The 26,623-nt window shown below is 37.1% G+C and overlaps 1 protein-coding gene across 1 annotated transcript in view; it reads left to right on the forward strand.

Annotated features, from left to right (window-relative positions):
• The first annotated feature begins 434 nt into the window (after positions 1-434).
• The window catches only part of gpr158b (G protein-coupled receptor 158b), a 62,783-nt gene continuing 36,594 nt past the window's right edge, over positions 435-26,623 (forward strand). The window contains exons 1-5 of the mRNA XM_059564133.1: positions 435-1,647; positions 8,440-8,545; positions 14,671-14,773; positions 16,674-16,885; positions 17,050-17,118. Coding sequence (XP_059420116.1) covers positions 758-1,647; positions 8,440-8,545; positions 14,671-14,773; positions 16,674-16,885; positions 17,050-17,118 — 1,380 coding nt within the window. The 5' untranslated portion in view covers positions 435-757. The remainder of the gene's footprint in view (positions 1,648-8,439; positions 8,546-14,670; positions 14,774-16,673; positions 16,886-17,049; positions 17,119-26,623) is intronic.

Here is a 26,623-nt window from a genome sequence, read left to right on the forward strand (position 1 = left end):
GGATCATATAAGCCTGTTTGTACTTTTTACTTTAATATTGCACTGTAAATGTATCCTGTTATAATCACATGACTTTTTCTGCTCATCCAGCATATTGATGACCATCAGCAGCAATGGCAGTGAATACAAAAACACAATAAGGGCTTAAAGCAATTATAAGGTAATTTACTCTTTAAAAACAGAAAAACTACATGATATCATGTACATTTCTATTATAAACTGTAAAGAAACTATTAAGAATTAACACATTTTTGCTGTCCATTTTCTGGCATTTATTACAGTGCAGGATTAATGTTTCCCTGATAATGTAAAATTTAGCATACAAAATAATGCATTTTTAATATCAACGAGATTATGGAGGAGAAGAATGGATAAGGATTGCTTCATATGCCCATGAGATCATGCCGTACCAGCATCCCTTGTCTCTCTTTACTCCACCCAAGTGCACAAGACTGACAGGAGCGATGGCCATTCACAAGTCTCCAGGACAGTAACGAGGGAAAGATGCTTTTGGAAACAATCAGCCCCCCGTCAGCTCCGAGCAGCATTCGGTACTGATGAGAGCAGTGAGCGCCACAGGAACACGGATGCGGTAGATATTCGCCACAGTCACTCAAAGATCGCGTCAGATCCACAGATGTGGGTGTTGTGGTCGGTGTGTGAGTTATTATTCCGAATGAACCATTAGAGTTGAGTAAGTTTTGAGAACGCACGTCTGTTTACGCTGAGCTGAGGAATGGACGCACTCATGAAGTGAATGTCGATGGAGAATGTTCACGCTCCTCGTTGGCGTCGAGGCATGGATGCATTCCTGCTCCACCTTCTTCTGCTAATTGGAATTGCGAAGGGATCGAATTACGGCTACGTGGAATGGTCTGAAAATGACAAAGATCCTGAAATCAAGGCTAAATACCCGGTTTACAGCACCGGGGAGACGATGCACCAGCAGCCGACCGTCTCCAGCACCGAGCGGACGGCCGTGGCGCATAAGCTCGAGGAGGATCTGCCTCGGGTGGTCACCGCTTTCCTGCACACGGGGGACTCGTCCACCCTGGAGCATGTCAGCTGCTCTCGGCGGTACGAGCTGAGCAGTCTCCGCGGTGGAGCTCACGCCGCCTCGCACTCCTCCCTCCACGGCGTCCTCGACACCATGACGCACGCCACCAACATCCTAAACACGCTCCTGCAGTCCAACAGCTCCAGGGAGCAGCATCCGAGGAGGGATGTCCAGTGGTACCACGCGCTCGTGACGAGTATGTTGGAAGGGAATCCTAAAATCCACCGGGCGGTGCTCACATTTCACACGGAGTCTCCCGAGGCGCCCGGTCCGCAGGTGTTCCTTCAGGCGACCAGAGGCGAGGAGCGCATAGTGCTCCAAGATCTGTCCAACACCGCGCGCCATCGCCTCAAAAACAGGACGCCCGAGTCTGATTGGTACAACGAGTTTCGGGACCGAAAGAGACTCCAGAGGCTGGCCAACAGTCGAGGGTTTCCAGCAGCGCAGGGCGGATATTTTGTGGACAGAAGTCGTGTCAAGTGGTCTGCGCCCTTTCTCGAGTGCGAGCACGGCAGGTTTGTGCCCCACTGGCTGCTGACGCTCTCCGCTGGTTTCTATGGTCTGAAGAATTACACTGCGCCGGAGTTTAGGTAAGACACTCGTAATGAACTTCGGCAGAAGTCACATACATCAACAGACTGAACAACGAGTTAGATTTTGTGACCCACAAACTCCGAATTCATGTTGATGTAAGACAAGCAGGTTTAAGTTTGAACACATACAGTGTGTTTTATATGCACTATCCCTGCTGCTAACACACAGTTATGTATTGCAGTAGCTTATATGTTTAATGCGAGATCATATGATTGAACGGGGCAGGTTGTCACTTATTCATACTCCAATTCATATTTCTCAGATTTTTTTGTAAAAGTCAGTTTCTGTTGGTATACATCTTAAAGATTCGGCTACAAAAACCTATAAACATTTCCATGAGATTAAAATGGCTACTGGAGTTCACTGAACACGTGCGGACCTGTTATGTGGGGTAAGTTGTCACAGCATTAATGAGTCTTTTATAAAAGCAGTAAAATTTAAACAGTGAAGAAACACAAATCAATTTATAAAAGTAATGCATCAAATATTGAAATGAATAAATTGTATGCATTTATAAGATTTAAAACATGCCCAACCTAGCATCTAAATACTTTTGTCCTGAGAACATGTTTTATTTAAAAAAAATAGCAAAAATATGATGATTGTATGATCATTGAATATTGAGGCAAGAATCTTCCAAACTTATTCTAATATATGAGGTTATGAAATAATCTGGACATTTACTGTCAGTGTACAGTTACAACCGAGTTATAACTAACCAATCTGATTAAAAGTATTTAAATGTCTATGTCATTAGATAACATGTCAAGTGGGATGCACTTTGAAAAAGGTCAGCACAAGCACACTTTTTAAGTAGAACATTTCACAAGGTCTTTAATGATGGAATCATATATATTGTTTAAAATAAATACATATTTAGACACTTATGAAAGGTTAGTGGATGGTGTTCATAGTTTGAACTGTGGTTATTCTGCTTGGACTCATGATGGAAACTCACTTCATGCTTTCAGAGGAAGCTGGGATACCAGTTGGTTAAAAGTCACTGCCAAGATGGCTTGGCAGCATTTGCTTGCAGATGCCACTTGCCTGATATTTTGTCATCTAATGCAATGCCATTCAGACATTTTTATAGGAGATAAAGACTCTTGAACACTTGTTAGGACTCAGTGTATGCACAGACAGAATGCTGGTTTTCTTTCAGCACAGGAATGTGAATGTTAATGTGCTAAATTGATAGGTATCACCCAGAGACAGCATCAGGTCACAAACCTGATCCACGCAATTTCTAAATCAGTCAAGCCATAAATAAATGAGAAAAGCTGCTGGCTGCCCTGGTTACTTGAACACATTAAGAATTTTGGGAATTTTCCAGAACTCTGCATTATTGCAGCTGTAATGGTTTTCTTCCAGATGTGATCTATGCAATGAAATCAAAATGATCCATTTGAATGGTGGTGTGGTAAACCGATGTTAGCAAAGCATATAACATATCACCTCATGAGACTGGAGATTCTGTTCAGAGGGAAGCCTTTAAGGAAAACTTCATCAAAGAATTAAAAAGAATTAAAAATTCACAAAAAGCATTGCAAAGTTGTCTGGAACTACAGCTCCCAACCTGTGTTTGAATGCATGGATTCTTGTTAGTATTACTGTACATGTGGACTTAAATCATCCTCTTGAGGGAAAAAAGCAAGTTAACATACAGTATTAAATACTGTATATTCATAAATGCATGTTTATACATTATGTTTATGTTTTTGAAGAGTGCATATGCCCCATTTTTGGTTCCCCATAGAAGCTTTCAGTAAACAGTTCTTAACATATTTTTTTCTTAATCTGACATTTTTGCACCATAAAGAAATTTTTGTTGAATGGAAAAGTTCCATGGATGTTAAAGGTTTTTCATGGAACCATCAATGCCAATAAAGAACCTTTATTTTTAAGAGTGTTGAATCCCAGAGGACATCTGAAAATAAAGCAGAACAACGTAGATCAAAATTAGCATTATTTATAGAATTCATTACATGCCATTTTCGTTATTTACAGCAATAATCTGAAATCAGTTAATCTCGAAACACACTACTTTGTGAAAATTATTACATCACTGCTTGCATGACATCATTAATGATAAGTGTACATTGTTGAACCAACATAAAAGTAAGTAAATGATGACACTGTGCAGTTTGGTTGTCTTTAGTTTCATTCCCTTTGTTTTATTATTTAGAAGCGCATTACATCACTTACAAAGCCAATGAAGCAAATGAATCTGCCTTAAAGTGTTTTACACAAGGTCTGTATAGCCTACAGTTTTACAGTTAGTACTGTTTTATTATTGGTCTGTTGCATGAATTGGCATGCATCAGTGGTGGGTATTTCAGTTTAGTGCCAGACATGAGGGGTTCATTGCTGTCAATCAAACTGAAAAAAAACAACGCCTTCTCAAAGCTATATTTTTCTCTCCTTGGAAAAAGTGTGCTGACCCTCCTGGAACAAAACATTCAGCTGAAAATGCATGCAGCTGTTTGACAAAACCTGTTAAATCTCTTATATGTGAGCTATTATAAGTTCACCCTAAAAATTCTGTTTCATGTTTTTTTCAAGCCCTAAGACATGATGCATGAATTCAGTATATGTATTTGTGTTGCAGAAGTCTCAATGGCTTAGAACAACATGAGGTTGAGTAAATGATGCATTTTTAAACAACTTTAAGCTTTATGCGGGACTAAAAATGCTTTACCTAATTTGGTGTTCCTGGTCAAAAATGAATTGCTTGTAAATGTCTCATTATGCTATATTATCACCAAATATTTTTTATTCAATCTTTTTGTCAACCTGTTTTCTTTCAATTAGCAAAGGTTTTTTATTTCTGTTTGGAAATGACAAGCCATAGGCCTCATTGATTGAGCTCATGAACCTCCAGTTTTACCTCCAGATTAATGAGATCAAGTACAAAGTTTTAATGACTGAATAATCTGGGAGGATTTCCAATCTGTCAACATTCAGGGTTTTCAAGCCTCAGAAATAAATAAATAAAGCTAATTGGGGCTGTTGAACACATTTGTCTGGAAATGCGTTGTTATATGTTATAAATTGTTATTATTGTCAGTGAAATGCAAAATAGTTTTGTAAATTACAAGCAAAGTGCTCTTATTTGGAGCTTTGTTGCTTGCAGGATGCATCATGTCACAGTACATATTGGTTTGTCATGCTGTTTTAGTGTGAAACCCTATGATTGCTGTTCTCATTTTTCTTGCCGTATGTGTCTTATCAGTTATTTTTATCCTTATGTAAGTTATTTATACTTTTGGTCATCAAGACATTGTAATAGAGTTTGAGAACAGGATTGTAAACATTGTTAACATCCCTCGACTTGAAAGAGGAGTGTGCTGAGCAGATAATTCTACCATTTCTCTGTGTCTCATTTTTCTGTGACTCTCTCCTTCTCTCTCTCCGTCACGCTCATGCTCCATTTTCTTTGCCTAAAGATAAGAGAGAGCCCTGGCAGCTCCAGCTGTCTGCAGGTGTTTGTTTCACATCTCAGCAGACAGATGACTTTTGCCTTTGGGCCTTTGCTGGAGTCGAAAAAGAAATGAGCAGAGAGGAATAATTTGGGGGCTCATGCAAATAACAGTCCCAGCGGCTCCAGACTCTGCCAAACGAAAAGGAAATCAAAAAAGGGAACTCTCTGTCTCTGTCTGATAAAATAGATTTTTTGAGTAAAAGCAACAGAACCATGATGCATCCGTTCATAGGAATGAAAACTTAATTAAAGCCAGCAGCGTGAAACTGTTGTTGATGTTTCAGAAGAGCAAGCACATATATTGTTCACAATTACACCAAAAAATGAATAACAATATTTATATAAAAGTTTGAAATCTGTAGGTTTGTTCAGATTTTTTAAGACTCTCACTAAGGCTGCATTTATTTAATCAACAAATACTTTGATGATTACATTTTTGATGAACCGAAATTTCAAAAGAACTGCATTTATTAGATTTATGACATTTAGTGCATCACTGAAAAGAAAGAAGTATCTTACTTGATGATATGTATATATATATATATATATATATATATATATATGTGTGTGTATGTGTGTATAGACCACCTGTCATGAGAAAACACAAAAATATCTTAGGAATCTGTCAAAAACGTATTATTTATCAAGCAAATATCAAACTGAAACAACTAAATAATTTTATGAATTTGTGTTTTAATATCCAATAAATAATAATCTTTAAGCCGGCAGTCAGTCAGAAAGTCAGAAAGTTTAAGTCAGAAATTAATTAAGCATAACATCCAACCATTAAAACTATTTTTTCTATTAAGGACTGCAAATAAATAACTGTAATTGGCATCTGAAAAAAATAAAATAAAATAAATATATAAAAATAAAGTGCCTTACAATTTTTTTCAGCCTTTCTTGTAAAACAGTACATTCGAAAATTCATGGATAACAAGCAGAATTATATTTTAGCAGTAGAAATATTACTGTGACTAAAGAGCTGGTGGATTAATTCTGACTTTATAGCACACACTTGCAATTTTATATCTCACAATTTTGAGATAAAAAGTTGCAACTACCTTTTTTTTTCAGTGGTGGAAACAAGCTTCCATACCATGCAATACTGTTTGAGCAACAGAAATGTGGTGCTTCCTTTCCTTTCACGCCACATACTCTTCAGCTCTGTCGTGCTGTTGTTGTCAGGCAGGAAACGGAAAGGAGAGGTTCATTTACAGCAATGGATTGATTCTAGGGTTAGTTGAATTAGATGGTGGAGACTGATGTGGTTCCTCATTAACTTCAACAGGAACATAGTTAGTTTTATGTTACACTGTGCCTTTATAACAGACACCATCATCTTTGTGATATAAAAGAGTAGCAAAGATTGTGAGAGAACATGGAGTCTATATGAAACAGCATGGTCCGTGGGTCTCAGATAACATCCCTTATGGGACAGTGAAAGATAAGCCCCTCTAATGGACCTCTATCTGGAGTAACAGTCAATGACTTTCATTTTCACATAATGAATCGGAGGACTAGCTTTCCCCTCCAAGTTGGAAAGCAAGAACTCTTACAAGAACATCTCACATTATACAATAATTTAATAATTAAATAATTATACAGCAGCATTTACAAATCAGATTGAATATGGCCATGCTGAGGTTATAAAACACTTTTCTTGTTAGACTCTGTGTTCAGTCTTATGATGGCTTTCTCATTCTCTAAAGAAGAACAATTGAAAAGACGTTGCAAAGTACAGCACTCAGCTCATTCAAAAAGTGGCAACCTACAATTATTTCATGGACCTATTTAAACTTAATCTTACCCATAAATATAACTTCAGATGTAATTTGTTGATGTAGTCGGATTACATTACCAGTTAATGTAGATGCTCTCAAATAAAGCACATTCTTAAGGATATCTGAAAAAAAAAAAAAAAAAATTTATGACTTGTAAAAAAAAAAACAACATTCACTGTTTCCTGCAATTGTAATTATGCAGTAATTGTTCTATGAAATGTTTATTTTGATTTCAAACTATTTTTGTCACTTCAGCGTTCCTCTGTGTGGTAAAAAGCTAATGTAATTTTTATTAAATTAAGATATTTATTATAAGTAAGATAATTTTTTATGGTTCACAGACACACACAAAATATGTAGGATTTGCTTTGAAAAATTTTAATTATTAAAAATTTTACTTTGAAAGTTTTCTGTAAATTTAGTAAATATTACAAAGACATGGCAAATAACACTTTTTGCATTAAACGTGACATTTTGATGTAGAAATTTTCTCTTTTACAAGGAAAATAAAACATTGTCACATATGTTGTATACATGCTTACTTGTGAATTTTGTCTGTTACAAGTTCAAAGCGCAATAAAAATATATTAGTTTAACATAAAATAATACAAATATTGGTATTATATTAGCTTTTACAAATATACTTGAGGCATGCCATGTATTTTATGCTTTTAGATTGATATTAATAGTAAGAATAGTAGCATTAGTAACATTTTTTATACAGCGCTTTGTACAGTATAGATTGTGTCAAAGCAGCTTTACAGTGTTAAACAGGGAAAATGTGTGCTGTTAATGCAAGAGGACAAAAGTACACAGTCAGTTTATCAGCTCAGTTCAGTTCTCTTCCAATAGTGTCTGTGCAGTCAAGTCAACAGTTTTGCCAGAAATTATGTCCCCAACTAATCAAGCCAAAGGTGACTTAAACTCCATCAGTGACAGAAATTAAAAAAAAAAAAAATAGAAAAAAAAAAACAACCTTGAGAGAAACCAGGCTCAGTCAGGGAGGCAGGTCCCCTCTGGCCAGATGAAACCAATATAGTGTGCTTTAATTCAAGGCTGCAACTCAGATTCAGATTGGTCAGATTGAGCAGAGGACTCTGTTCTCGTGGTCTTGAGCCAAAGGCTGACGAGGTCTTCACAGGGGATCTGTCTCTAGGACTCATCTAGTTGACATGGTCTTCAGGGCTGTAGAGGTCCTCTCTAGGTGCTAAAACCACCATCTGATCTGGATCTGGATGGCTACGGTGACCTCGAAATAAGAATAAAACAGACTAATATTAGCGTAGATGCCATTCTTTTTCTGATGTAGTGAGTATGTGTATGCCAGGTTAAAGAGATGGGTCTTTAATCTAGATTTAAACTGTCTGCCTCCCAAACTACGCTAGGTAGATTGTTCCAGAGTTCAGGTGCTAAAAATGTTGATACTATTCTTTGGCTTTTGCAAGCACTTCAATTTGCTATAGAAAACTCACGCTTTAATTTACACGAAACTCTCTCTCTCTCTGTCTTCTGTGGTGGTGTAGAGGAGTTGTACGTGTGGATGTTGATCTGCAGGATGTGGACATTGACCAGTGCTCCAGCAGCGGCTGGTTTGCAGGAACCCACCGCTGTAACTTGACAACTATGGAGGTGAGTGTTCAGTCAACATCACTAACACACAATGACTGACTGAGCATCACAAGTCTAAGCATCACAAGAACACTCAAAACGGTTGCTTCTGCCCCCCGATTTAAATTAGATAAGTAAACAAAAATGTCATTTAAAACCAAATTCAGCCAAAAAAAAAAAAAAAGATCCACACAAAAAGAGTATATTAATGTAGTAGGTCATATTTTGGTGTTGAAATGCAAGTGGCTTGGCATTTATTTGTCCTTTAAATCACAGATATGAAAAGACCTGTGTATATTGTGAGCATATAAAAATTTGAGTATTTTGTTCTGTGTAGTGTTTGCATTTAACAATGCATTTCCCAGCTGTCTGTGACCTTATTAAAGCACACCTGCATGTGTAAAGCTTTCTAACTTTACAAAGTCCCTGATGTAGAACTTTTCATTTTATCAGCATCAATTCTCCTTTCCAATTAATTGGACGGAGCACATTGATATTTTTGTTTGCTCAAGTGGTATTGCTTTCATGCTTCACTTTTTTCCACCGTGAAGTTTCACTTTCCCTCCAGATTGGTTAATTATCTTTGTTTGTATTTTAGATGAATTAAATGGGGGATTTAGCACATCCTTGACTGGAGTCTGTAGTAATCTGTGCTGGTTGCTCTGCTCTGCTCTGCTAATTATCTCATCCGAGCTGTTCTGCCCGAGTGCAAGTGAGAGTTTGGGCCGGCTTGGATGTTTCTGGAAAGCGCACTCTTGCACTAAATCACATGACTGCGTGGGATTATGCATTATGTCATTGCACAAGTGCTGAACTACATGAAGTGGTGTGAATAACCCAAAACAAATCTGGAAGCAAGCATGGTGCAAACATTTGTTCTGCTGATAAAACATGGTATATCTTTGAAACATGCCATTTAAACCTTACATACGTGAAACACTTAATGTTCAGAAGCTGTGTGCTCTTTCTCAGTCTAGAGTGTAATGAGACTTGTTCTCCATCTTTGTGTGTGCTGGACAGTAGACAATATGACCAAAATATTAGTAATTTTACATTCTCGTAACAGTATGCACCACAATATACAGTAGTAGTAGTTGGGAATTTTTAATGACAAAATTATTTATATTGAATAACCAAGTGCTAATGTATATCTAAATAATAATGTAGTGAATTTAAACATTTTACAAAATATCTATATTTTTAAATGTAACTATTTGAAAAGTTCAGTCTGTATGCTATTGGCACTAGTATGCAGTCGCTTTTTTTAATACGGTTGTACTCTTGAAACTTTGCTGTGTGTATTTAGCTGCATGAAAAATAAAGCTTTTATTCAAATTATGAATTGGCTATATACAGAAAGCAAGGAAAGTAATAAACAGAAACTGACCTCATGATGCTGACGGCAGAGAATGGAATACATTTTAGGTCAAAAGTAATCTAAAAGTAATCCAAAAGTAGTCGAATGCATTACCTAATATGTATAATTCAACAGATTATGTTACAAACAACAATTGGATACAGCGAAACGATTCACGAACAAACTGCTCAACCGGATTGAGCAGATTCTGACTAACATTAAATCCTCTGATTGCAAGCATGTCTGTGATTGGCTACAGTGCACAAGTACCGGTACTTTTGACAACACTTTTGCTTGTAATTTAAGATCAATTAATCTTGGACTAGCTAGTTTGTGGCTAAACGTTGGTTTGTTGTTATATCAGTTGTAATAATTAAAGGTTAGAAAGATTGTAAAATAATTTAATTTCAAACTTTACAGATTCATAAAGCCGTTACTTCCAAAAAGTTATTTTTAAAACATAATAACTTTCATAAAATAACTTTTATAGTTTTCCTTTCATGAAATATAAAAAATACAACTTATCGTTTAATAATAACATCATATGTACAGAAAATTATATTTAAAAAGAGCTCAAAGCATTAGAAAATACAGTAGTCCATTCAGTGCTACTCACACAGAACGTGTTCTCAATCCATCTGCAGTTTTTTTTTTTGTTTTTTTTTATTATTTGACTTTGTAAACATGCTTGCCTGACAGCTGTGATGCGTCTCGCTGTCTTTTCAGCATCTCATGCCATGAGTGCCATGTTTTTAAGATGTTATGTCACATTAAAAGACCTTACATTCTGTTCATTGCATTGTGCTCAGCAGGTTTGTGCCTTTAATGCTTAAAGGTAATGGGAAACCAAACTTGAGGATATATCAGTCGGTCATCTATACAGTGTGATGGAATATTACATAGACTGGACTGGGTTTGCAAAGTCCAGTTGTTGTCTTGTGTTGAGGGGGATTTGCCACTAAGCTGTGATCCATTATGTATGCATTATAATGGATTTTGGTGGGCTTATTAAATTATTGACCTTGCTTTGTGTCTGTGGGGTCCCAGTCGTGTGAGCTAGAGGTAAAGCATCAGCAGCCTTTATAAGCACAACGCTCGCTCCACAGCAACTGAAGCAAAACGATATTCGGAAGGGTTGCCTGTGTTTATGAGAAGAAGAAATACTCGTGTGCTGTCTGAGAAAGAGGCAGAAAGCAGTGTGTGTGTGTGTGTGTGTGTGTGCCAGTGTGATTCTATTTATAGCCTCATCTCTACCTAAGACAGCAGGACTATGCCTCTTAAAGTCTGTTCTGTCATTGAGGATGAGCAACATCAGCTCGGGACTTGACAGGAGTGCATCCCGAATCATATGCACTAAATGTCCTGCAATGACTTTGTTCCTGAGGTGGATTAACCTGAGTGGATCTGCTTTTTATTGCATCAAGAGAAAAGTGGCATTTCTGAAGCATTATAGCGTGACCAAATATGAATTTAGCATGAACTTTAAAACTACAAACTACAACTACAATTTGAAGGGGACCTATTACTAGTGACAGTAACTTAAAATCCTATATTTATAAAATATATTTATTGCACCATGCAATATAAACATTAAAAGCTTATCATATAAAATGAACATCGAATAAACATAGAAAAATGGGTAGCACTTTATTTTACAGTCCTGTTCCTCATGTATATACTGTGTACTTATTATAGTAATTACAATAACTATGTAATAACTAGGTACTAACCCTGAACCTACCCCTACCCCATGTAGTTACCTTGTATTACCAGAACTTTCTCAGATAAATACAATGTAAGTACACTATAAGTATGTGTACTGTAAAATAAAGTGCAACCGAAAAATGTTTTTAAAAAGAGCTCATAACATCCATTTTCGTAATTTTTTTTTATCAGTTAAACATAGAAAATGATTAGCAATGAGCTCAAAACATGAGAAAGTACAGTAGTGCACAAATGTGGTGTGTAGAATAGAGACTGCAATGACCAGTTGATTTGTGAATTATTTATGAATCTCTTCACATATGCACTGTGTAATCAATCAAGTCAATACTATAACAATAGAAGATCAGACTGGCAACAAAAAGATGCACAAGTTGTTAAATACTTAACATTGGCTCAAATGATTTCTGCATAAAATTGTATAATTAATTAATCTTATAATTAATTAAATCACAATAGACAAAATGTATAGACATTAAAACAAGTGACACACAAAACGGACTTCGAACACTGTGTAAAGATTCCCAGTGCAGGGTGGAAAAAGGACGTGAACCCATGGATAGTTTTTAATTAATCTTAAGAAAACTGTTTCAGTTCAGCAGGATTCTGGGGTGTCTGTTGTGAATCTCTAATGCCAAAGCATCTCAGGATAAGGTCAAACTACTCCAGAAGGCGTATATTTTCCTCCAAGGCCATTGTGTTGTTGATTCACTCCTGTGCTTTGGATCGTTGTCCTCAACTTCTGTTGAGCTACAGATGGCCTTATATTCTCAGGCAAAATGTCCTGTTAAATCATATTTTATCACCAATTCATGCAGAAACTGAAGTTGTGAGTTTGTCCGTTTATTCCGAAGCCAATGCCATGCTTTAAAGTTTTTCATAAAATGCTGATATGTCATGAGAAGCAGTTAATAGGTAGCTGCTGGCTAAACACTGAAGCTCATCACAGCAGTGCTGGATGAACTGAACTGTCACAAATATACACCCAAATCCAAATATATCCTGTAGCAGGCATGTTATGTACGGCAGGAGGTTCAGCGCCGCTGTCTTCAGTGACAGATTGATCTTCTTTATCTGCTGATGATGACACTCCTCAATCCTGATGATTTCCAAGCGTGAATTCATGTTTTCAAATGTCTCAGGTCGCCCACGTTTGTCTGCACTGGAAAGAAGCAAGGCTTGTATTATTAAATCTTATTCAGAGGGGAACAGCTTATATACTGAAAATCATGTTCTGTTGCTTTGAATAGAGGGAACTCTTGAACCACAGGGGTGTATAAATCAACATTCAGCCCTCATCAAAGCTTTGCCCTCTAGTAATTAATTGGCATTAACATTCAGGTGAATCGCTCAAGATCAAAACCATTAATTCACAAGACTTTTTGCACATTAAAAAGGGGGGAAACACATGACAGGAAACAAGCGGTATGACTGGGACTAAACTACAAAATAAAAGACACAAAAACCTTAACATGATACAAAACCAAGCTTGACAACACGCCTTACTGAAATACTTGATTTTGATTGGTCAGTTGAAGTGTGTGACACAGAATTACACACAGCTCATCTGAGTATTTTCACGTCTCTCATATCACTTGTTTCATTAGAATACAACTTCTATCATCTTGTGCCATAGTTATCGACTGTATTTACTGTACAATGAAACCAAAGGACTCAGTATTGAAATCAATATTTGATGCCCTCATCTTTATTTATGTGGTGAAAAGCTGTGTAATCAGTCTTGTCTGAATTTTGCTCAGAGCTGTATGTTAGTTTGTTGGGAACCGTTTTTCTCTGCAAAAGCTTTGCATTTAAAGAGCTAATAAAATATTTCAAATCAAATCAATATTTCATGTGTAATTATTTACCAATGTGGCAAGTAGCTGTGTAATAAGCAAGATAATGTACATCCAGCCTTGTTTTATTGAAAACTAAACCTCTTCAGGGTGATATAAGACCAGTCAGTCAACTAGCTGGATGTACATTATCCCTTACTTATTATACAGTGTTATATATATTTGCTGTATTAAAGTATAGTACTATAGTACAATGAATTTTAATTTCATATTTGAATTGGTGTAAATTAAAAGTAGTACAACAAATACTACCATGATGTATAAATACATAATATTGTTATCTCTGAGTAAGCTAAATTTATATTAAAATATCTAAAGAGCAACACATAAAACATAAAACCTGTAAATGCAATGTGAAAGTGAAATGTAAAAACCTGTTATATAGCATTTGGCACCCCATGTTCTCGCTGAAGACTTTGATTATGAGCTGTTAGTAAACCAAAGCTAAAGTGTATAAATGCAGAATGGAGGTAATTATCTAATTTCCTCATGAAGACTTGACACATTGAATCCTCTTTACTAAAATAAACTTGACAAAACAGGGACTTTATCCTGAAATCTTCCTCTGAGATCAGCATCCAGCCTCGCTTCATTAGATTTCCTCTGGGCTTCATGGCACTTCTAGATTATTTATAGAGTCTTGTGAACCGGGTGAGACTTTTTCAGACCTAGTTCACAGTAAAACTATTTATTTCACCTTCCGGACTAGAGTAATCTAAAAGTTTACGTTTGGAATCACATCTTTCTTGTTGCACTGTATGTATTGCTCTATACATAAAGAGTTTGGATTTCAAGCTTGGCAGTCATTTCAGAGGGCCTTTAAGGAGAAAGCCGCTGTGAGCCCATCTGTTTGCACACTCATGTGAGCTTTACCGTGATGTTGCCAGAGTATGAAAAATAAACTGCTGCACATCTCGTCTGTCATAATAACTGGAGATGTGATAAATGACTGTGACTCCACTGTCACAGATGGTCTATTAGCAGAGCTGATTTTCTCAGGAAGTTCCTTGCTCATACTGTGAGTTGTGTTGAACAAAAATATATAATTTTCTAGCCTCATTTAGGGTTTCAGTGCTTAAAAATGAAGAAAGAGGTAGTGGAACTGGTGTTTATTGTTTAATTGTGTCTCCTATTACATACAGTACCTGTACTAATGAAGTCCAGTTGTAAAACTAACCAACCCACCTTTTAATTTTTTATTTTTTTGCTAGTGTGAACCGATTGCAGGCCATGGATTTGTGCTGGACAAGTACAAGTGCCAATGCAAGAGTGGTTTCTACCACCCAAGCCAAGTGGCGCTCAATGGCTTCTCGAGTAAGTACAAGTAAAAATGTTATTAAAAATGAGACTTGTGATAAATTGGAGTAGTTAAAACTGGGTCATCCTTCAATGTAAGACAATGAGATTCTTTCACAGTTTTATTGTCTGTGAACAATAAATGTGGATGTCAAATGCACATACTGCAAATAAAGAAATAGGTATTGTTTGAAAATAACTAGTCTGGATTGAATCTTTCGGACAGAATCGGATACACAAACATAGAGTTACTTCCTTCCTCCAGATAATTTATCTCCAACTAGGCACAAATACCCCAAAGACAGAGTTTATATCTATTTAATGTGGAGAGTCCTAGTTGTTAAGAACATTATTCCTCTCTCACACATTTCACATATAAACTGATGTAAAAATAGCTGTATCTCCTCTACTTTTAAGGCAAAATTCTTTAGGCTCTAGTCAATTCTGAGGTTTTCTTTCAGAAAGTGGAAAGGAAACATCAATAATACACATTTAATTGTTCATTATCTATTTGCATCTACAGATTTTAATTACGATAAAAAAGAAATCAGAAATCTCTACTTCCAAACTTTCCAGTTTTATTCCTATGTAAATTCTGAAGGTTTTTGCCAAAGAGTTTGTTCATATAACGTTCGCCTGATTTGTATGACATTTTATTCCTTAAAAATATAGTGAAAATGTATTATTTTCTGTTGGACGACAGTATTTTCCGATTTATGGAGTAATAAAAAAGAGATGGAAAATCTGCTCGGTAAAAGCCTTTAATTTTTTATTTTGAACCTGGTTTTATCCAATGTTCTGATTTATGTTTTGAAAATTATGCAAATTAGTGGTCCTTTAATTAGATAATACCTCATCTACATGTTTAAACATAACATTTCAGAAAACCTGTAATACAGTGTACTTAATCCTGGGGAAAGTACGGTGATATCAGGTTGTTTTGCCTGACTCATAAAGTAATGAAGTAAAACAAGCATGACGACAGTTTTGGCTAATTTACAAAGAGGCAAATGTGGACTTATTACAAAAAGCTGCAGCTCTGTCAAAACACGTGGCAGATACACGCATTTACCTTATTTCATATTTAATAAACCAGGGCTTCCGTGTACATATTTCAGAAGCCCTGGGACTCCATCCAATCTAAGATAAGTGAATTTTGTTGTGTCGTCTTGCAGGAGCCTGTGCAGTTATAGTCTGTTATCTGCTCTCTGCATTATTAGGTTACTATTTCTTGACTTCACTCCCTCAGGAGAAATCACTCTGGACAAAGCCAGATTAAGAAGGTTCTTAGCAGAAGCTAGTGCGGGTCAACCGTATAATCTTTAGAAGAACTCCACATTATCTTCTGCAGAGATATACTTTCATGTTTTTAATGCCTTACTGACCAATAAATCCATAAAGAAGATTTTAAATATCTCCATTCTTTCTCCTAAACAGCAATGAGATGAACAGTTTATGAAGTTCCCCTACTTAACTTTAAAACATATAACACCCAAAATATAACTTTTGGGTATTTGTTATTAAAAAACACATAAGCAAGCCCAGTCCAGGTAAGAAAAAAGAAACCCAAAGTAACGCAATGCATTACTTTCCATAAGAAGTAACTACCAGTTACTTTTTATGGAGTAATGCAATATTGTAATGCATTACTTTTTAACCATTACTTTTCCCCAACACTGCTTAAACATCATTTATAACTACAAAAAGGTTTCAGAGTTCTGGATAACAGTCATTGCTGGTAGGCTATAACATTCCCTTTAACCAGTTATTAGTTGGTCAAGTTTAGCAGTTTCATGGTGATAACGTTTGATGAGAATTGAGTTCACTCCACATGGTTTTGGATAAATCCTTCAGTCACATGGCTGTATAAAATGCAAACATTTTATCATAGTATGGTTCTTTGTCATCCACCTGTTAGAATCAGACCGGGGAACGTACTCTGATGAATCCTGGGAGCTGTCCGGGAGGTGTTTGCCCTGTCGAGAAGGCTGTCCGTTCTGTACGGGTGACACCCCGTGTCTGGCTCAGGAGGACACGGCCCTCCGCCTCGCCATGGTCTCCTTTCAGGGCTTCTGCATGCTCCTGGACATCATCAGCATGGTGGTCGTCTACCACTTTCGTCGCAACAAGGTAAGAACATTTACTGTCGGTTATCTTGCCTGGAAAGGCTTTGTATTCTGTTCTGTTTTTATTCTACTAGACTTACCTGAAAGAAAAACTAGAGCTGGATTTCTGCTTGAGCTGCTTTTCAAAATGTCACAGTTCTCTCCCATTACTTCTCTCATGTTTTTCAGAGAATCAAAGCATCTAGTCTTATACTTCTTGAAGCGATTCTTTCAGGATCTGTACTTCTCTACTTCCCTGTAAGTTCCAACAAGTTCCTCCCTTTCATTCTGCATCTATCACTATTTAAGATCACCACGAAAATATTTACACATGGCTTTAAAGGGGTAGTTCTGTCATGACAACTCTGTTAATGTATTTGGTCTTGGCGGAGTAGATCTGCTAAACTGCTGCTGCTGCTTAGCAGACCTATACAGGTGGAGCTGAGGAAGGTGGAGGGTTCCTTAAGCAAGCCGCAACTGCTACGGCAAGCACTAGTCATATATTTAAATGCTGAGCAGCGAGCTCATTGGCTACCAATAGAGGAGAGAACCAATCAGCTGTGCCATGTGATAATGATGTCATTAGGTCAGATTGAGATAGACCTATTGGACTGTGCGGAGAGTTTCATGCCAGAATTCTGTATTTTACCCAAAAATGAAAATTTGCTATTGTTTTACTTACCCTCAGGCCATCCAAGATGTAAGTGATTTTTTTCCTTCTTTTTTTTAGTAGAACAGTAAAGAACATTTTCAGCTGTAACTATGGTCTTTGGTGATTTATAAAAGCAAGTCAATGGCTACTTGAACTTTGAGAGTTAAAAAAGCATGTCAGGCAACACAAAATTATTCATTGTGGCTCTTGACGATATATTGAGGTATGATAAAGCGAAATGATCTGTCTGTGCGAGAAACTGAACATTATTTACCACATTATTACCTGTAATCCTGAGCCTCAGGAAACTGTCCTGGTCATGTTCACGAGTCTGGACCTGATGCTTTCTTTGTTTACAACAATGAGGATACCTATGTTGTATTATTTATAAAAACGGTCCTAATTGTGCTTATCCTGGATGTTTTGGCCTATATAAAAAAGCAAAAATATGTTTTCTCTCCAGACTCCTATTAATGCTTCAAAAACCATGCTCACTTTTGAGCCACTTTCATTACATGGACTCACTGAGGTGAATTATTTTTCTAAATATCTCCATTAGTGTTCAACACAAGAGAGAAAGTCATTAATATCTGGTACAGCATGAAGATTAGTAAATAATGAGAGAATTATTATTCTTTTTTTTTTTTTGGTTGGAGTATTCCTATAAACTTGCAGTTGCACTCATTTGCCTTTCCATTCACCTCTTTTCTTATTATCTTGTAAACCAAGCATTATGGGTTCCTACAAAAGCAATACTGGGTGACAAAACAGGTTCTCTAAATTCACGTGATTTACAGATAGAAACAGGAATGCATCCTTGCTGACCATTTTTGATCAGATCAGCACAAAGCATCTAATGCTAGATGGAAACACAGCCAATAAAACCAGGAGCAGTTTGAATTTCATGTTAACTTTGAAGGACCAGGCAGCCAGGATGCAGCTGTAAATATCCATTATGATTTCTTGGTTTTATCCTCAGTTGACTGATTTGTACATTCTGCTCCTGAGGCACTTTGAAATGCGATGGTCTGCTTTTCATTCGGTCCTGTGCCATGGCTGGCGGTGTATTACATAAGCCTGTTCAATGTTGAAACTGACATTATTTTTTTATCAGCTTGAATTTGTTGACCAGATTTCACACAGATGAACCATTTCAAATGTCTTATTCTTGTCACATTTTCATTTTCTGTTGTATCTGAAGGGCCAAGTGAAACCCCATCAAAGCATCTTCACACTGTAATAACTAGATTACTCATGTAAATGAAACTTTAATCAAACACAATGGGAGATGCCCTTTATTTGACCACATCTCATTTGTGAATACCTTTTCCTTTTTTGCGTAAAGCTGATTCCCTCAGCAGCAGTGACTGCGTCCTGTTGTGCTCCTGTCTCTGTGGTATTTTTCTCTGTTCTTAAGCTTAGCACAGCTCCCAGACCATCTGTGATAGTCAACAGCTCTTGCATTTATATGAGAGATGAGAGAAGATGAAACAGGGTAGGGATGGGTACTTCTAAATAGGAGATTTGAGGATTGGATTGCACCATTCCTCAACTAAGCAATTTGGTCTTAGTCTGGAGTCAAATGTCCTTTTTAGTGTTATCATAGTTAATCAGCCTATGCTGTTTTTTTGTTTTGTTTTTGTTTGTTTAGACAAGACAAAGACTTTAGATATGCAAAAACGGTGCACTTCTATTTCTTATAAATGGAAGAAAGTGCAATGCAAAATATAGTGGAATAAACCTGCCTTCTGAATGAAAGAGCCAGTCTCTAATCTGAAAAGTCATTGTGTCACTGCAACTGCTGTTAAAAGCTCCAGTTGCTATAGAAACAGTCAGCATTCTGAGACGTGCACTTGCACACTGGCTGGTCTAGTGTGAAAAATACGCTTTTTAACAGTATCTGAACATGGGAAACAATATTTATAAGACGGTTGTTGTCAGATTTCATTTGTGATTTGAAATTTAATGGAAAGCTTGGTGAACAGTATTGGTGAATTCGATGTTCCCCATTCAAAGAGATAGGAGCTGCACTAGCATGACTGAAATAGCTGCACGAGAGGCGCTTCAAATATGGCCGCCGAGTGAAATGATTTGCTGTAAAGGGAAGTCTGTGAATCTATATTATTATTTCTATATTTTTCTCCTCTTTTTGTTGAAGAAAATGTACAATTAACGCTAAAAAGTAAACTTAGGATGTCATGTACAGGTATGTAATGTTTACATCAAAAGGGATTATTTTAATAGATTAAAGAGATTAAAAAGATTAAAGAACACTGGCTTAGTGATGTTTATCCTTAAATTTTACAAACATTTTGTTGGCAATATTTAAAAATGAAGCAGGGATTTTTTGTCATGCTTTAATAAAAAGCATTCACAGCATCATAAAGGCTCATGAATTATAATTTTTAACGTTTATAGTATAGTAATAAAATATTATAGTTTTCATGATAAAAAAAACCCAATTAATTAATATAATCTGTCAACGATCTGATCGTCAACGTTAACATGAAATCAAAATTGACCATATGTATTTTCTTAATTCACATTTTAATGTGAAAAACTATTTTCTTTTTTGAGTGACATTTTATTTTTTCATTTTTTTCCCATTCAACCTCTATTATTCTCTATTATTTTGACAGTCTTTGTATTATTTGTTTTTGCAGTTAATGTATTAAAATGCAAAAAAAGTAATACATATTGCTGAACCACTTTAGCTGAATCAGATAGAGGTCTGCTTCATTCTATTCACATTCCCTAAAACCGACATTCATTAATTCACTATATTATTTTATAATGGACTTTTTAGAAAGCGGAAATGAGTGTGCAGTGCGCGCTCACAACAGACACTGAAGAGAAGACAATGCTGAATAAAGTCCTAATTTTTGTTATTTTTGGACCAAAATGTATTTTCGATGCTTCAAAAAATTCTAACTGACCCTCTGATGTCACATGAGCCCCTTTCACACTGCCATTCCGGCAAATACACGGGTAAAGTGTTCTGGCAATTGTTCCTGGGTCGCTAGATTTTGCACTTTCACACTGCCAGTGATTACCCGGGATATGTGCGTGCTTTCACACACAACCCGTAAAGATCCCGTAACGACATGCATGTGACATCAGGGCGTGACGTGTAATGTACGAGTCGAAAAGGTTAGGCACGTTATACTTTCATTGAAGCAAGCAAACGATCTCGGCGTCAGCGCGGAAAGTGATGATCTAACTGATCTCTGCTTCATTACAGTTTGCACATATTTTTTCGTCGCGAATGTTGATCTTCCTTCAAAACTGCCGGTAAAAGAGTCGCGCGATAACACGCATCATCACTTCGACACGGCATTAGATCTGGCTTTTGTTCACACAGCACTCGTCCTGGGTCGAACCTGGCAATGTTACTAGGTCCCCGACCCGGTTTCAATGCCGGAATCAATCCCAGGACGTGGTTGCTTTCACACAGAAGGCGACCCGGCAATGTTCCGGCAATATGCCTGGTCCGACGTGCAGTGTGAAAGGGGCTATGGACTACTTTGATGATGTTTTTCTTACCTTTCTGGACATGGACAGTATACCGTACACACAGTTTCAATGGAGGGACTAAGAGCTCTCGGACTAAATCTAAAATATCTTAAACTGTGTTCAGAAGATAAACGGAGGTCTTACGGGTTTGGAGCGACATGAGGGTAAGTTATTAATGACATAATAAAAATGTTTGGGTGAACTAACCCTTTAAGTCAGGGTTGCAAAAGGTGTTTCATGTTCCCTATTCATGTTCTAACAAATTCATGGCACAGCAGATTGATTTTGAGCTCTGCATGGAACAGACGACAGTTGTCAGTGATCAAATATGTGCATGCTCTCAGATGCTCTATAGCTGTGTGTGTTTTCTGTGCTCTGCCACATGCTGCTGTTCTGCTTTGCAGCGCTATGCATTATTTACAAGTCCATCAAGTTCTAGCGCAAGTTGTTAAAAATAAATCCACTGATTAATTAATGTCAGAGTGTTGAAGGGAAAAGGGGCCACCTATTTGTCTCCAGTCTGATGATACAAACATGTCGCTTCATTTCTGTTGCTGTCCTTAACTCCCTGCCATACAGTTCTGACAAGACAGAGACACAATGGGAACTTTGAAGAACCTAAATGAAAAAAAAAATAATAATTATGACAGATTTTGTGGAAAATTCAATAAAAATGTTTTGATGTAAAGAAATATGCTTAAATACATGCAATTACTAAAACTAATACTAATACTAATACTATAAATAAAATAAAAAGGACTTCAATTGCATTCACTCCAAACAAGCCACATAAGAAATATAACAATATTTAACCAATCACAGGATATCACGCATCCCTGCTTCAAAAAATAAAATGTTAACACTTTATTTTAAGGACCAATTCTCACAATTAAGTAGCATACATGTTACTAGCATATTGTACTTATAAAGCACATTTTAATACCTTCTTCTGCATGACCATATTTTAGATTTATAAGGAGGATATAACTGCAGGCAGCAATTACCGGGGTTCAAGCACTTCAAGGCCTTTATGGCTTCTATGCTGTTAGGGTGTAGGACATTGTGAAATGTATGTCTGACACATCCAAAATAGACAATTTGATCACACATAATGAAAGGGTTAAACCAGGGGTGTCCAAACTTGGTCCTGGAGGGCCGGTGTCCTGCAGTGTTTAGCTTCAACCCTAATCAAACACACCAGAACAAGCTCATGAAGGTCTTATAGGTATACTTGAAACATCCAGGCAGCAGTGTTGAGGCAAGTTGGAGCTTTACTTTGCAGGACTCCGGCTCTCCAGAACCAAGTCTGGACACCCCTGGGTTAAACTATATTACTTAACACACACTGTATTACTTAATACACTAAGCACTAAGCATGTACTCTCTCTCTCACTCTCTCTCTGTCTCTCTCTCTCACACACACACACACACACACACACACACACACACACACACACACACACACACACACACACACATTTTGCTGTAAATATAGATATTTTAAATAAATGATAGGTAACAAAATTCTTACTGCATGTCTCCTGTTCATAATACAATTTTTCAGATTTAACTGTAATCGTGCGGCATAAATGTAAAAACTGATATATCTGTATAAGTGAAGTGGTAAACCTTGACTAATGTGATTTTTTAATTCATAATGTTAATTAATTAATTTCATAATGTCTAAATGTAAATTTGAAAGTTAAATCTGAGAAAAGAAGTATAGTAGTGAGTAGAATGAGCAATGAGGTTCTTTGCTGCCATCTAGTGGTTATAATTGCAATTTCATGGAATTTACCATAGAAATAGTGTTTTTAACCTTTATTACTATTATAGTGCTATTTTTTGCCCAATGTCCATACAATTTTGCATGAATGTTTAGAGCCATATGATGCATAAGTTGACTTAGTTTAGTGAAGTTCTGATAATTGTTTTAGGATTTGCAAGCTTTTGGGTGCATTAGATCAAGACCCTATTTTAAAATTACTGTTACAGCTGTCAAAATTCAAAGGGTCAGCATTTATTTGATTTTTTAAATAATTATTGACCTAGAGACTTTATTAATTTTAAAAACCTAGGACTAAATGGACTGCATTTATATAGCGCTTTCAACAGACCACATGGCCATCCAAAGCGCTTTACAATTTTGCCTCACATTCACCCATTCACACACACATTCACACTGCAGTGTCTGCCATTCAAGGCACCATCCAGTTCGTCGGGAGCAGGTGGGGTTAGGTGTCTTGCTCAAGGACACCTCGACACTTGGTCAGGTGGAGCCAGGGATTGAACCACCAACCTTCCGGTTTGTAGACAACCTACATGAACCACTGAGCCACTGCCATTTACTAGTTTACAAAAATTTGATTGAGAGCATTGGTCTTAGAGGCAAAGTTGTTTATAATGAGGAGGTCTATCGTATGATATGAAGATCAAGTTTATGTTCGAAACAATGCAAAATATATGAAAATTTTCTTTGATTTCCGTTAATTTACCACATAAATATTATGATTTTGAATCCTTTTTAATTGTTATAGTGCCACCTATTGTCCGATCTCATTGAAACCTTGTTTAGAATCTTATGCCTCATGTGCTCACATATTTTCATGAACTTCTGAGTTTTTGTTTTGGAGATATAGTCACGCCCCTTTTCTAAATTACCCTATTATAGCTACCTGAAGGCTAAAATTGGTTTAATAATTATTGATCTAGAGAGTCCAGTGAATTGTACTGCAGTGGTTTTATTTTAGGTTGAGTAAAAAAACTAGGACTAGTTTGCAAAAGTACGTTTTTAACATAATTGAGAATATTTAATGAACTATTTGATTGACTGCAATGGTTCTTGAGGCAATGTTGTTCAGTATGAGGAGATCTATCGTATACATACAGTCGGCATCTAGTCATAGTTGGGGGCGTGGTGAGGGTGGAGTCGGCGTACGTATCCTCACACTTTTTTAAGTGGGTATACGGAAATCCTTGGCCTTTTCTAGTGGGAATACGGCGTATCACGTAGACTACACCTCCTAGCAGATGTGTCTCATGCGAGTTTAGGTTCGACACTAGGCTAACGTTACATAGTTTTGCTTCAGGTAGAATGATAAGGCTAATTATATATGCATGCCACTTTCTGAATAAACCTTTCTGCCACTTTCTGAAACAAGCCTACTGTGATTATATGCCGACTGCACACATACACATGCTTAGTCTTGGGATTCCACAACTTCCCTTGATCATCCTCACACCTTATTGTTTGTAGGCGTTTTGTCATCCTTTCCGGTTCTGTGTGTTTATTAGGAAGGATGAAGAAATTCAATTCATAATTTGTTAGTTTATTGGAGGTACAGTAAATGACACAGCAACTCTTCGGCATGATTGTCCCGTGTATTTCAGTTGGCGCCGAGGCAATGTTTTCCCCCACGGGCTAAATTCACATCACGTGACGGGGCGTTCCCAGACCAACCGTCTGTATGTATCAGGGGGGCAGGGTTTCATATTTGATTGAAGCATCCCTGGGCGCCGCCATTGGCTAGCTGACCCCCACCTGCTGTTAGCATTTCATTGACTCACATTCATTTTTGCGTATCTTTGACAGTGAATAACTTTACATCTGAGGCGTTTAAAGACTCAATTTGTCCATTCATTATTTCTAAAGAAACACGAAAATGTATAAAAGGCCCCGTTACCTTGTATCTTACGTTGTGGCCCCGTAGAAGCAGTTTTTGTAAAAACAGGCTAACGAATGCATCATAACCTGCGACTCTTTGTCGCACAGTAGAGAAATTACCTTATGTACAGGAGGAGAAGCTCGCAGGCAATCTTTTACGGTCTATGAGGCTATCGGGGGGATGTGGAGGCATGAGGTCAAGGGAGAAGCCCATAGAGAGTCCATAAAAGCAACGGGACAAAATTATTCAACAACGTCTGCAAGATTCGGTGGGTGATTCAGGTTTCTCTTGGCACAGCGGTACATAGACTTACATTTGTACAACAGGTTGCTCACGTGACATGTACGTCATCAAGCTCAGTTTGAGTCTGCGCAGTACGCTCGACCCCCAGGAAGTGCTAAAGTCTAATTGACTTCATTTGTCTCCATTGAATCCAATGGGGTCGCTGTGTCCATTTCTTTTACTGTCTATGGTATGTATGATACCAATATTGTGTGGATGTGTGAAACACCATGTGATTACAGAAGCATAAAACTCGGTAGTGCCACCTAGTCAAGTACACCCGGCTGCAGCCTGCAGATCGAGGCGGGGCTGCACCTGGGGAGGGGTTGCACGTGTCGTCCGCCCCATACCTACTCGGATTGGTTCGATCGTCTTTCATAGACATACATAATAGGAAATGTGTGTTTAGTTGGAGTAGGAATGAGTAAGTTGTTTAAAAACTAAAAAACACTGAGCAGTTTTACCAAGCCTTCATTATAATGCAGTTGTTTATTGTTAATTTTACTCACTATGTCTGATTTATTGAAACATGAGATGTTAGCTTCTGCAAGTTTAATCTTCTGGACCAGTCAAATTCACAAATGAATCATTGGGACATTCTAACACGCTTAATGTGAAAGAACATATCCTTATGCATTAAAATAGTGTTTTAAAAAGACCAAACTCAGTAAACAAATTATTAATAAAGCATTCTATTCACAGATTTTCCTCCCATAACCTGCTTGTCTGTGAATAGGATGCTTTATTAATTATGTGTTTACTGAGTTTGGTCTTTTAAAAAAACACAATTTTAATGTATTAAGCCACGTTAAGCATAGAATGTCCCGAATCATTCCTGCTGATGGGTCTCGGAGAAAATACCAATTTAAAATAAATAGATGATACTTTATAAAGTTTATCTCAATATTTGACAGTGGCTGTGAGACAACTGCACTAAAATAAGAGCACGATGATCATGAAATTGTGTTCTGGGTGCTTCTGGCCAATTCCTTTCGAAATTCTTACAGACCTTTAGGGTCATTAGTCAGACATGCCCATAAAGTTTCGTTCCGATCGGCCTCTGTTAACCATGTCTAATAGGTGCTCAAATTTAATTGGCTAATGGCGGCCATATTTTTGGAGATATGCAAATGTGATCATAGACACTTGTGGCACATTGGATATCAACATATCAATTTTCAAGTCAATCAGACTAACGGGTAGATAGTTATAGCATTTTAAATGATTTTCTTTTTCCTGTCATATCACCACCAATCTTTTTTTACTCTGACCTCAGATTAAGCCCTTGGTTCCAAGTTTGGCAAAAATATCTCTTTCTATTCAAGAGTTATAGGTGCTTTAGCAAAAGTGGTTCTGTCCCTTACAAAAGTTTTGGTGTCCTGTCACGACGGGGAATCGAAAGTTCAACTTTTTTTGATAATTATTGATATTCAGAAGCATGGATTCCAACAATAAAAGACACTTTAGCCTGCGACTAATGGTTTGGGAGATATGAGCAATTTCGTTCTTTTGATAGCTGCAGCTGAGTACCATCCCTCCAAAGGCGATTGGTGCAAGCCTTGGTGACGTTGTAAGTGTGAGTACTACCATCTCTCCAACTTTCAAGTCTCTACGATTTACGGTTTGGTCTGCCTGATCACTTTTAGGTGAA

This window comes from Carassius carassius, chromosome 12 (assembly GCF_963082965.1).
Source record: "Carassius carassius chromosome 12, fCarCar2.1, whole genome shotgun sequence".
In the NCBI taxonomy this organism is placed as follows: domain Eukaryota; kingdom Metazoa; phylum Chordata; class Actinopteri; order Cypriniformes; family Cyprinidae; genus Carassius; species Carassius carassius.